The sequence below is a fragment of the Anolis sagrei genome, chromosome 1 (assembly GCF_037176765.1).
Source record: "Anolis sagrei isolate rAnoSag1 chromosome 1, rAnoSag1.mat, whole genome shotgun sequence".
Classification (NCBI taxonomy): Eukaryota; Metazoa; Chordata; class Lepidosauria; order Squamata; family Dactyloidae; genus Anolis; species Anolis sagrei.
Window position 1 is genome coordinate 231219733 of NC_090021.1, and position 13174 is coordinate 231232906.

General features: G+C 43.8%; 1 protein-coding gene across 3 annotated transcripts in view; it reads left to right on the top strand.

Annotated features, from left to right (window-relative positions):
* ASIC4 (acid sensing ion channel subunit family member 4) overlaps positions 1-4402 on the top strand; it is a 321232-nt gene extending 316830 nt beyond the window's left edge. For all 3 annotated transcript variants that reach the window (XM_067460863.1, XM_060772848.2, XM_060772845.2), the window contains exon 10: positions 2463-4402. In XM_067460863.1, the coding sequence (XP_067316964.1) occupies positions 2463-2582 (120 nt within the window). In that variant the 3' untranslated portion in view covers positions 2583-4402. The remainder of the gene's footprint in view (positions 1-2462) is intronic.
* The last annotated feature ends 8772 nt before the right edge of the window (positions 4403-13174 follow it).

Sequence of the window (13174 nt, forward strand, 5' to 3'; positions counted from 1 at the left end):
GGCTGGAAATCCCACATTTTATTAACTTTGGAATTACTACTTAATCACCATGCATCATTCTCACTAACCTTATTTATACATTCTGCTAAGTATCATCTGTCTGGTCTATTATGAATGAGATTAGACATTTTAATCTCCCTTGTACATTTTCGTTTTGAATAATATTCATCCCATAGGATGGTAACTGAGCTCACAGGCCCTCGCCGAAGGTGATGATGTGAAGCAAGCCATGGTATGACTTGGCCCTGTGGAGATATCATTTCATCTCATTCGTTAAGTAGCATAGGGCACAGGAGGTTCCTAACCATTTTATATCCACCCCAGTAATTATATTCAAAATCTTGATCGCATTTGACATGGCTGAGTGTAGCACCTCGCCAAGTTTCCAGCTCCGTAGGCGTCTTTCCCTCTCACTTCTCTCTATCTCTCCATGAGTTACATTTCAGGAGGCACCAGTTTAACTGGGGTAGAGCAAGGGTGCTGAAGGTACAACCAATCAGGATAATGAACCAGCATTACAAAAGACTAATTTTGTCAGCAGGGTGGAAGAGGGGAGTCGGATAATAAGGCAAAGAAGACTAAAGTTTGGAAAAGTCACATTTTATCACAAGTTGAATGCTCCCATTCCAAAATGGTTGGGACCAGAAATGTTTGGATTTTGTAATACCAATATTTGCATATACTTGCATACTGAGATTTCTTGGAGAACAGACCAAAGTCTAAACAAAAAATCCATTTAGATTTCATGTTTTGTTTTTGTTTTTTGTTTTTTTCATATCAGGAGTGACTTGAGAAACTGCAAGTCGCTTCTGGTTTTGTGAGAGAATTGGCTGTCTGCAAGGACGTTGCCCAGAGGATGCCCGGATGTTTTTGTGGGAGGCTTTTCTCATGTCCCTGCATGGGGAGCTGGAGCTGACAGAGAGAGCTCATCCGTGCTCTCCTCAGATTTGAACATCTAACCCAGGGGTCCTCAAACGTTTTAAACAGAGGGCCAGGCCACAGTCCCTCAAACTGTTGGAGGGCCGGATTATAATTTGAAAAAAAAAACATGAATGAATTCCTATGAAAACTGCACATATCTTATTTGTAGTGCAAAAACACTTTAAAACAATAAATAATTAAAACAAATAACAATTTTAACAAATATAAACTTATACAGAAAGTGTGGGCCTGCTTTTGGCTGATGAGATAGGATTGTTGTTGTTGTTGTTGTGTGCTTTCAAGTCGTTTCAGACTTGGGTTGACCCTGAGCGAGGGCCAGGTAAATGACCTTGGAGGGCCATATCCGGCCCCCGGGCCTTAGTTTGAGGACCCCTGCTCTAACCCATCGGTCTTCAGTTCTGCTGGCACAAGGGTTTAACTCATTGCGCCATCGGGGGATCCTTATATTTAATGTATACTTTGTACAATAACCTGGAGATAATTTCATATAATATTTTACATATGTTTTGTGCACGATTCAGACTTTATGTACACTGAAACACCAGAAAGCAAAGGTGTCACTATTTCTGCCTCCTTTGGATTTTGGTGGATTCCAGATTTTAGAATTTTAAGGGATGCGCAACCTGTACAACTTCCAGAAGATGAGTCGGTATGGACTCTGGAAGCTGTAATTCCAAGGTTAACTTTTCCAAGATCTGAAGACAGATGATTATGGATTGCAATGAAGGCCCATCTAAAATAGAAACAAATTAGGATGAGGTTTAAAAGGGGCAAATGACTCAAAAATAGACCACTCTGAAACAAAATTCTCACTAGCTCCATGTTCTTTCAATCCCAATTCCTTCCCAGCTGTGCAAGATTGCAATGGTTCCTGGGCCCATCTCCACATCCTGGGAACACTGTGGGTGTCACTGGCCATTCAGGGAAGACAGAGCTCACTCTAGCACAAGGTTGCTCTTTCATCCCTGGCTTTCTGCTCAGATCCACCTCCTCAGCTGAGCATTGGCTGGGGTGGAAGGAGAAAAGTACTGTACTGTAGAGAAAAGCAAGCTCCACCCATCTTCCGCTTTGCTCTTCCTTATGACAGCAATCTGGGTACAATGGGTAAACCAATGGCATGGCATTGCATTGCAATCCCACCATCTCCCCTCACTGACTGGGAGGAGTAAGAATGCATCTCATCAAGAGGGTGCAATGACAAAATAGGGAAGGATGTGTCATAATGGCAGGTTCGCACCTCTCAAAACTTCTTGTAGCATGAACATTTGTTTGAACTATTAGTTCAAAGGATGGCAATATCAACTTCTCAGTTCCTGAGAAGCTTCCATGTAAAGAAGTAGCCAATATTGCCTGGATGGGTGGGGTGGATGTTCAGTTAGGATGTTCAGTTATTGGCAGGGGGTTGAACTGGATGGCCCATGAGGTCTCTTCCAACTCTTTGATTCTATGAGTCTAGGTGCAGCTGAGCTGAGTTTGGCAGATGATTAATGGGTGCTGCTGTGCTATCTCTTCTCTTACAGAGTCCCTGTGATACCCTTGGACGTCACGCTGAGGGCACCTACCCTACGGGTCTCCTGCCGAACCACCACCATCGCCACCACTACTCAGCCCAAGGGGTCTTCGAAGACTTTGCTTGCTAGTCTGGCCTGTGTCACCGCTCCCCCTTTCCCCCTTCCTCCCAAAATGAAGGCCGTGCTTCTGGAGCAGCCTCGGACACAGCAAGTCCCACCCTTTGCCATGAGCTCTTCCAAGTCCAAAACCCAGACCAAGCAATTTCTTCCCACCTCACAAGACTCCCACTACCCCCAAAGCATTGATGCTTTTTAGCCCCTTCCTCCTGTAACCCCTTGTATCTTGTCCAGTTCCTAAGGTCCAGACCCCAATCCACCTATACTGAAGCACAGAGAAAGAGCACCTAATGCCAAGCCTGGGGGGAGGTCACAGGGGCCCCCAAGAAGCTCCACTGGCAGGACTTCTCTCCACAGGGAGGAAGGGGAATGGGGAAACAAAGAGCAAACCAGGTGGCAAAAGGGCACTCTCAGAAGAGGGGAGGCTCTAGCCCGATACAATAGCACCAACCAGCCATCTGCCGACAAGCCAACATGGCAGTGTCTGCCATAAATTTCCTACAGTGGTGGTAATCTTCCCTCCAGCATCACTCACTTTGTACAGTCTTCTCCAGCATTACTATTCCTCATCTCAAAATCACACACATGAGGCGTTTAGGAGCAGAAAACAGATAGTGAGGCCCGTTGAGCAGCACCATATATCCTGTTGTTGCCGCCCACACAGGGACTGTGCCCATAAGAAGCCAAGAGTCCTCAACTCCTATTCCTGTGAGGAAGAATCAGGATGTGCCCCTTTACTGCATGGGCCTTGGCCCATCCCTTACCCTGTCCCACCACCTTTATCCCCTCACAGAACTGTATATTTGTACATAACCGTTGGGAACCTGTGGTTTTTAGCCAGACATTCAGATAATTGATGCAGCTGCCCTCTGCTGGTTTCACTGGTGATATGGCTGAATACTGATACAGACATCCAAACTCAGGTTTCCTCCCAGCTCCAAGGCCAGAGCCAGAGCCCACAGAAGGCTGCTGCCATCACCAAAGCCCAAATTTCCCCATAGCACCCTCTCAGACCCACATCGTCCATCCATTACTCTCTCCCTACAGCAGTATTCAAGGTCTAAGCCAAAATAGCCACTCCATCCCCCAGGAGAACAGAGTAGGAAGTTCCAAAGTCCCTTTGGGTCCAACACCAAGGCTGAGGGCACAACCAGTACTCCCACATTCCCCCACGACTCAGGCCTTTAGATGGAAGCACTTCGTAGCAGAATAAATTCAGTGTGTGTGGGGTGAGAAATCCTCAAGTGGGGGGATCTGCTCTCAGCACTTGTTGAAAGGACCCTGTGTAAAAGTGCAAGAGGAAAAAGCCAACCAAACTATATTATGCTGTCTTTGGGGGGCAAGGGAGTTCCTCAGAATGCCAGCAGTAGCCCTTAGCATCCATGTAGCAAACCAGTAAGGCCCCTCTGGCTTCCATGGCCAAAATGTGTCAAACCTAGTGGTGCTGTGCCCCACACTTTGGGCAGGTTGTGGGTGGAGATGTTTTTCAAGAGAAAGATGACACTTGCGGGAATGGGAATCATGGTTACAAATGCTCCCGCCCTCCCCTAGTGGCAGCTACCAACCCTTGTCATGGAGATTGATGTTAACAGCATCTTCTGTTGAGGGAACAAGGATATCAGTACTGAGACTCCCCTTGCCTGCTTGAAGTGTGTGCCAGCCCAAGGGGTGGGGTGAGGTGCAGCCCTGCAGGCTGCGTGGGGCTCTGATAGGGACCCAGCCAGGGCTGTTTCCAGGAGGGGCCCGTCCATCTCATTAATTTACTGAGCGCGAGTCGCTGTTTTACAAATGTACAAGTTTTATCCCAATAAAGAGGCACAAATAGAACTCCAGGCATGTCTGTGGTGTCATTACTGATTTTATGCAGCTAATGCTTGTCATTCTGCCTTTTGTGGTCTCTGCTCCTTCAAAGTATTCTGACCATCAGTAAAGCAGGCTGGTGGGGATTTCCTGACTCTCACGACACCCTTCGGTCTCTCCCAGTGCCAGACCATACCTCCTGTACTACACAGAACAACAGAACCTGCTAGCTGGGAATTCTGGAAGTTGCAGTCCAATAAAGATGGCTTTCCAGGCTCTGTCTTCTCCAACATGGGATGCTATTTGCAGCACATATAAGTTAAGACCCAGCAATCACACTGGCAGCACATACGTTTCTGCCAATGTGCTATTGTGAAAAGTGGGGAGGGAGATGTTCTTTCAATCCCAATTCCTTCCCAGCTGTGCAAGATTGCAATGGTTCCTGGGAACACTGTGGGTGTCACTGGCCATTCAGGGAAGACAGAGCTCCCTCTAGCACAAGGTTGCTCTTTCATCCCTGGCTTTCTGCTCAGATCCACCTCCTCAGCTGAGCATTGGCTGGGGTGGAAGGAGAAAAATACAATCATATAAAGCTAAGTCAAGAATTGTTGCACAAGGAGGTACAGGATACCTCCTTCCCCAACAATCATAAGAATACATATTCTAAAAATTATATTGGCATATATCAGCTATAGCAGCTGTCATTAGTCTGAGTCCTCTAGATATTTTGGACTTCACAGATACTCTGGAAGGTGTGGCCAATGCGCAGTTATTATGGAAGCTGAAGTTCAAAACACCTGGAAACCCAAAGACTGACCTATAGAAAAATGGTTATGGATGGCTATAGACCAAAATTGTCAGGTAAAAGTTAACTAGGTTCTCAAACCAAATGTAAACATTTCAAATCATCCAGTACAAATATATTCCTAGTTCACCATTTTGGTCCTCAGATTTATACACCAATGAAACAAAAATACACATCAGTGCACATGCAGGAGCCCCCAGTGGTGCAATGGCAGCAGGACTGAAGACCGACAGGTCGTAGGTTTGAATCTGGGAAGAGTGCAGATGAGCTCCCTCTGTCAGCCCCAGCTCCCCATGCGGGGACATGAGAAAAACCTCCCACAAGCATGGTAAAACATCAAAAATATCTGGGCGTCCCCAGGGTAATGTCCTTGCAAACGGCCAATTCTCTCACACCAGAAGCAACTTGCAGTTTCTCAAGTTGCTCCTGACAAGAAAAAACAAAAATGCATGTCCTTTTCCAGTAGCACCTCTACCACAATATTAGCAATACATCTAGATTTATAGGGAAAGACTTTCAGATTGAAAAGTATAACTTTCAATCTTGTAACCCAGCAGCCTTTCAAAGAGATGGAAGATCACTGCGATGCTGTAAAGAGGCCCTTGCTGCTCCGTTGTGCAGGCTTATCTGTAATCCAAAAAACATTGGTTTTATACTTTGCCTGTCTTGGAATCCTCCAAAGGAACAATAATCTGCCAAGATGGAAATTTCTGGCCATTTGGAAATCTCTAGCCAAGGCTTTCATGGTTCCCTGAAATGAGTCAATATTTTTCCAATACTGTATTGGGAGATACGTCCCAGATTTCCCCTTACTGCACAAACCAAGCTTTTTTCCAACTGCTTTGGGCCATATTGTTGAATTAACACAGTTTGTCAACATCCATCTCCAAATAATTGTGATAAAGATAAAAAGAGAATTGGAGAAGGGGGAGTTGGCTGAGGAAGAGCTAAGAGTATTCACCAAACACAACTTTTGAGTATTTGATTCACAGCAAGATCTACAATCTCAGAAAACAGGCCTATTTTAGCTTCAACCATTTTGGGAACCAGTCTGGAAGGTGCTCGATTGCTACAGATTGCTGCCAAATCACAACTTTACTTTTTACAAAAATAAAGCTTCAGGCCTCCTCCCTATTATGGGATAATCCATAAATGGCTGGCTATAAATTGGCCTGGACACAAAGAGATGAACATAGTTGGCATGATAGGCCTTTCTGAGTGGATGAAACCTGCCAAATGTCAGGTAGATAGGTTTTGTGCAAAAGAGATGTTTAAACATTGGAGGGGGTTTGGTTTCCTTCCCATGGTCTGGGAGGGAAACCTGAATGCAAATTACACAGAGGTGCTTTTAATGAAAATTGCACGGGATTTCAGAAGCAGAACAATTACAGGATTACGATGAATGTAAACACATTAGGGAGAGAGTTTATTCAGTTCCCTGTTCAATCACCACTAAAATCACAGAAAATGTTTCTTTTTCAAAAAGGCATTAATTCCAGTAGCTCTGCTGTTATGGGGATTCTGGGACTTGTAGTTAAAACAAAAAGCATGTTCGTGTGAAGAATGACACTTTGCTGAAAAAATATAATTTGTGTACTGATGATGGGGGTGTATGTGCAATGGCTCTCTGGCACTCCTCCAGCTCTCTGCACATTGTCAGGAGTCCCCTGGGCTCAAGAGGGTAATGTAATGGAAGACACACCAATAGCTGAATTCCAACTGCAGAAGCTATTTATTGTGGGCCAAAGCAATAGGGACAGGATGCATGGAACATAAAAAGGTCTGTCACACCCCCAAATGGGGTTGCAAGTCTTTTATCACTTTGACAGAGAATTAAAGACACATTCTCGTTGGTTTACAGCAATCAATTATCTCATTGGTGTAAGATGGCTATACAGATGTTCATTGGCTCTCCATAATTCTAACAGGCAGGAAGACACGCATAGGATCTTAACGTTATCTATTGTTCTCCGACCATGAACACTCGGTTGGAAACTATAAGTCAATAATTCAAGTGGCTGGGAAATTAGGGGAATGCAAGATACCTAGTATGATGCACTTTTATCTTTGAAAAGTAACTTCCTCTCTGCAGCAACATTTTCCCAAACAGTCAGCACCTTCTGCAAACAAAGGCCTCTGCAAATCAGGACATATGGCACTCAGTCAGGACATATGGGATTTACAGTCATTGTTTTTAAAAGGAATGATCTTCCTCCATCTCATTTGTGGGATACTTGTTTGGTCCTTTTTGTGTGTGATCTGTGGCTTGTAAAAACTTCAAAATATGCATCATCCCTATACTATTTTAGGCAGAAAGGAAATGTTCTTCTAATTGTTTAGAACAAGAAGCCTAATTAATGACGGGAGTTTGACATTAAGCCAGGAACGAACAACTTTCATGGATCCAAAGCTCAGTTTCCTGCCTGCCTGCCTCCCTCGGAAATGGCAGCCCGTTGCTGCAACCCCTGCCACTGCACAGCCAAATTTTGGTGGCAACTAGCCCCAGATTTTGGCAGGAAAACAACAGAAGCCCTTTAGAATAAGATCGAAATAGTTATTTTTTTGGACTTTCAATGGATGGTGAGAAGCATGTATATATTTCTATTTAAATTTTAGTAACAATTTTCTAAGTCGTGTATATAAATACCCATATGAGCACATGCACATTCTTTGTCAGATCTGTTACCTCTTTTTGTTGAATATGGAATAGTTATCTAAAGCCAAAGAATGCATGTAACACACTCATGAACACAAAAGCCATACGCATCGAGACAGTCCAGTTTTCACATTTTGGAAAACGGCATTCATAAGCCTTTGGGAAAACCAGGGATTTTTTTGGAAAGGCATGACTGTGTTAAAGATCATAACCTTTTTTAAAAGTATGATCTTCCTAAGAAGAGTTAAAACTCGCTTGAGTCAACCTTCTCCTTAGTGGTAAATATCCACTAATATTCATGCAGGGCAATTAGGTTTCTCAGCTGTTAGACTGATATAACTAGAAATCTCTTTGAACTGTTAGGAACAAAGATATGCCAATGCAGAAGAAACAGCAGATTTTCAGAAGTGTTCTTTTCCGTTGCCCAAAAAAATCTATTCTCCCATAAAATATATTTGGTTTAAATCATGCTCACAAACTTCATGTATTAAGCATATAGGTACACTGCATTTCTTTACAGTTACAGATAGGATTTGAAGTAGTTTCTCTGTGCAGATAACACAGGGCATCTTTGTTATAATCAACAGTCCAAACTCTAGCAACTCTCTGTTCTGAGAATCTAATAGAGTCTTTAAAGCCTACTGTTTCTACTACAGTAGATCTCGCTTATCCAACATAAACGGACCGGCAGAACGTTGGATATGTGAAAATGTGGATAATAAGGAGGGATTAAGGAAAAGCCTATGAAATGTCAAAATACATTATGATTTTATAAATTAAGCACCAAAGCATCATGTTTTAAAACAAATCAACAGAATCATAGAATCATAGAATCATAGAATCAAAGAGTTGGAAGAGACCTCATGGGCCATCCAGTCCAACCCCCTGCCAAGAAGCAGGAATATTGCATTCAAATCACCCCTGACAAATGGCCATCCAGCCTCTGCTTAAAAGCTTCCAAAGAAGGAGCCTCCACCACACTCCGGGGCAGAGAGTTCCACTGCTGAACGACTCTCACAGTCAGGAAGTTCTTCCTAATGTTCAGATGGAATCTCCTCTCTTGTAGTTTGAAGCCATTGTTCCGCGTCCTAGTCTCCAAGGAAGCAGAAAACAAGCTTGCTCCCTCCTCCCTGTGGCTTCCTCTCACATATTTATACATGGCTATCATATCTCCTCTCAGCCTTCTCTTCTTCAGGCTAAACATGCCCAGTTCCCTAAGCCGCTCCTCATAGGGCTTGTTCTCCAGACCCTTGATCATTTTAGTCGCCCTCCTCTGGACACATTCCAGCTTGTCAATATCTCTCTTGAATTGTGGTGCCCAGAATTGGACACAATATTCCAGATGTGGTCTAACCAAAGCAGAATAGAAGGGTAGCATTACTTCCTTAGATCTAGACACTATGCTCCTATTGATGCAGGCCAAAATCCCATTGGCTTTTTTTGCTGCCACATCACATTGTTGGCTCATATTTAACTTGTTGTCCACGAGGACTCCAAGATCTTTTTCACACGTACTGCTCTCGAGCCAGGCGTCACCTATTCTGTATCTTTGCATTTCATTTTTTCTGCCAAAGTGGAGTATCTTGCATTTGTCACGGTTGAACTTCATTTTGTTAGTTTTGGCCCATCTCTCTAATCTGTCAAGATCGTTTTGAATTCTGCTCCTGTCCTCTGGACTATTGGCTATCCCTCCCAATTTGGTGTCATCTGCAAACTTGATGATCATGCCTTCTAGCCCTTCATCTAAGTCATTAATAAAGATGTTGAACAGGACCGGGCCCAGGACGGAACCCTGCGGCACTCCACTTGTCACTTCTTTCCAAGATGAAGAGGAAGCATTAGTGAGCACTCTCTGTGTTCGTCCACTTAACCAATTACAGATCCACCTCACCGTAGTTTTGCCTAGCCCACATTGGACTAGTTTCCTTGCCAGAAGGTCATGGGGGACCTTGTCAAAGGCCTTACTGAAATCCAGGTACGCTACATCCACGGCATTCCCCGCATCTACCCAGCTTGTAGCTCTATAGAAGAAAGAGATCAGATTAGTCTGGCATGACTTGTTTTTGATAAATCCATGTTGACTATTAGCGATGACTGCATTTGTTTCTAAGTGTTTGCAGACCACTTCCTTAACAATCTTTTCCAGAATCTTGCCCGGTATCGACGTGAGGCTGACCAGACGGTAGTTGTTTGGGTCATCCTTTTTTCCCTTCTTGAAGATTGGGACCACATTGGCCCTCCTCCAATCTGCTGGAACTTCTCCCGTTCTCCAAGAACTCTCAAAGATGGTTGCCAATGGTTCCGAAATGACTTCCGCTAGTTCCTTCAATACTCTGGGGTGTATAGAATCATAGAATCATAGAGTTGGAAGAGACCTCATGGGCCATCCAGTCCAACCCCCTGCCAAGAAGCAGGAATATTGCATTCAAATCACCCCTGACAGATGGCCATCCAGCCTCTGCTTAAAAGCTTCCAAAGAAGGAGCCTCCACCACACTCCGGGGCAGAGAGTTCCACTGCTGAACGGGTCTCACAGTCAGGAAGTTCTTCCTAATGTTCAGATGGTGTAGTTGATCTGGCCCTGGGGACTTGAACTCATTAAGAGCGGCCAGGTATTCCTGGACAACTTCTTTCCCAATTTGGGGTTGGATGTCCTCCAATCCCTCATCCACTCCATCTTGCTGGGGTTGAAGACTCTCTTTTTGTGAGAAGACCGAGGCAAAGAAGGCATTAAGTAGTTCTGCCTTTTCCCTATCCCCTGTCAGCATTGCCCCATCTTCTCCTCGAAGAGGTCCTATCGCCTCCTTGTTTTTCCTTTTTCTACTGACATAAGAATAGAAGCCCTTTTTATTGTTTTTAATGTCCCTGGCAAGTCTGAGCTCGTTTTTTGCTTTAGCCTTGCGGACCTTTTCCCTACAGGTGTTGGCTATTTGTTTGAATTCTTCTTTGGTGATTTCTCCCTTTTTCCACTTCTTGTGCATGTCTCTTTCGTGTCTTAGCACAGTTAGAAGTTCTTTGGACATCCATTCTGGCTTCTTTGCACTTGTCCTATTTTTTCTCTTTGTTGGCACGGTTTGCAATTGCGCCTTGAGTATTTCACTCTTGAGAAATTCCCATCCATCCATAACTCCCTTGTCTTTTATTATCTGTGTCCACGGAATGCTGCTCAGCGTTTCCTTCATTTTTGGGAAATCAGCTCTCCTAAAGTCCAAAATGCGGGTTTGACTTGTCTTAGTTTCGGCCTGCCTTTGTACCTCAAATTGCAGGAGCACATGGTCACTTGCCCCTAAGGATCCTACCACTTCGACCGCATCAATCAGGTCCTCCGCATTTGTTAGGATGAGATCAAGAGTAGCCAATCCCCTTGTTGCCTCTTCTACCTTCTGGACCATGAAATTGTCTGCAAGGCAAGCGAGGAATTTGTTGGACCTTGTACTCTTGGCCGAGTTTGTTTTCCAGCAAATATCGGGATAGTTGAAATCGCCCATGACTACTACATCTCTTCTCTATGCCTGTTTGGTCAACTGTTGGCAGAAGACTTCATCAAGTTCTTCCTCCTGGCTTGGGGGTCTGTAGTAGACGCCTACAATGACATCTTTTTGAGTCCCAGTTCCCTTGATTCTTATCCAGATGATTTCAAGCTGGTTTCCCAGATTGCTGTCTTGAATCTCTTCTGCAGCATAAGAGTTTTTGACATATAAGGCTACTCCGCCTCCTCTCCCCTTTGTTCGGTTTCTGTGAAAGAGGTTAAACCCCTCGATATCTACATTCCAGCGATAGGAGTCATCCCACCAGGTTTCAGTAATCCCTATGATATCATATTTGTGGTGTTGTGCTAAAAGTTGGAGTTTGTCTTGTTTATTTCCCATGCTCTGTGCATTAGTGTAAAGACATGTGAGCCCCTGAGATCTTCCCTTGAGCTGTTTAATTGGGATTACTGTGCTTTTGGTACTTGGTCCTTGTTGTGTTTGTGCAGCCCTCCGTTTAGCCTTCTGGCGATTCCCAGACATTATGGGTAAAGTAGTGTTCGCAAGGCTGTTGTCCCCCTCCCCCAGTGGACCTAGTTTAAAGTGCGTCTAATGAGGTTTGCGAGTCTGTGAGCAAAAAGGTGTTTTCCTACTTGTGTGAGATGCACCCCATCCCTTGCCAGTAGGCCATCCTCCTGGAAAAGCAGGCCATGGTCGAGGAAGCCAAAGCGTTCCTCCTGACACCATTTTCTAAGCCAGTCATTGACCTGTACTATTTTTCTGGCTCTTGTGGGTCCGTGTCTTACAACAGGGAGGAGGGATGAAAATACCACCTGTACATTACATTCTTTTAGCTTTGCTCCTAGAGCTCGAAAATCATTTGTGATCTTTTGAAACGTATGCCTTGCAGTATCATTGGTTCCTACAAGAAAAAGCAATTCAATACATGGTAACGTTATGTAGAAATTATGGTATCTACGAATTTAGCACCAAAACATCGCAATGTATTAAAAGAGCTGTGAATCCAGGTGGGAGGCAGACTGCATTGGATAATACAGAATGTTGGATAAGTGAAGGTTGGATAAGTGAGACTCTACTGTACTTCTAAAAGCATACTGTTTCTAAAATGGAGTCTGAGATCTGAAGCAGTCCCAGATCTGATCACATGGTCTGCAGCCCATCCCATAACATAGAGTTAAGGAAAACTGCATACCATACACACATATCCAATACAGTAAGCAATGTGAATTATGTACAAAACAAATAACTAGTGTAGGAGGCTTGTAGAAGGTTGCTGTTTCCAACATTACAAAGAAATTAAACCAAACAATATAAACGACAGAATATCTCAAATAGAGCACAATTATTGAATAAACTGCTTGCAGAACAGATGGATCAAGCAAGTGAGCCAAGTTGCATGCTAATAAAGAATAGATATAGTACCCCCACATGCATATATTTGCCAGAGTTAATAGCCAATCTGACAGGGAGCAGAATGAACGCACAGAATGAGTCCTAAACTGAACTATATCAATATGCTAAACTCCCAGGTGTGAGGAGACCGTGTTTCTAAAATGAAAACACTAATCAGGCATGTAATGTTGACAATCTTGCTAGATGGCGGAACAATTAATCTGTTGGCTACATTGAGAAAATGAACAGGAAGGCAAACAGTGTTCAGTTTCGAAAGACAATAATTCTGGCTCCCCCATTAGAAAAGATAAAAGGCCTGATTGAAGAATTGTTACAAACGCCCATATGTTAAAATGTTTGGAAGACGTTTTTTTAAATCTAATGCAAGATTTCAACACATTTACTTAATGTGCAGCCTACCTATGACTATTGACTACAAAATTGACACTGAAAGACTTCTAATT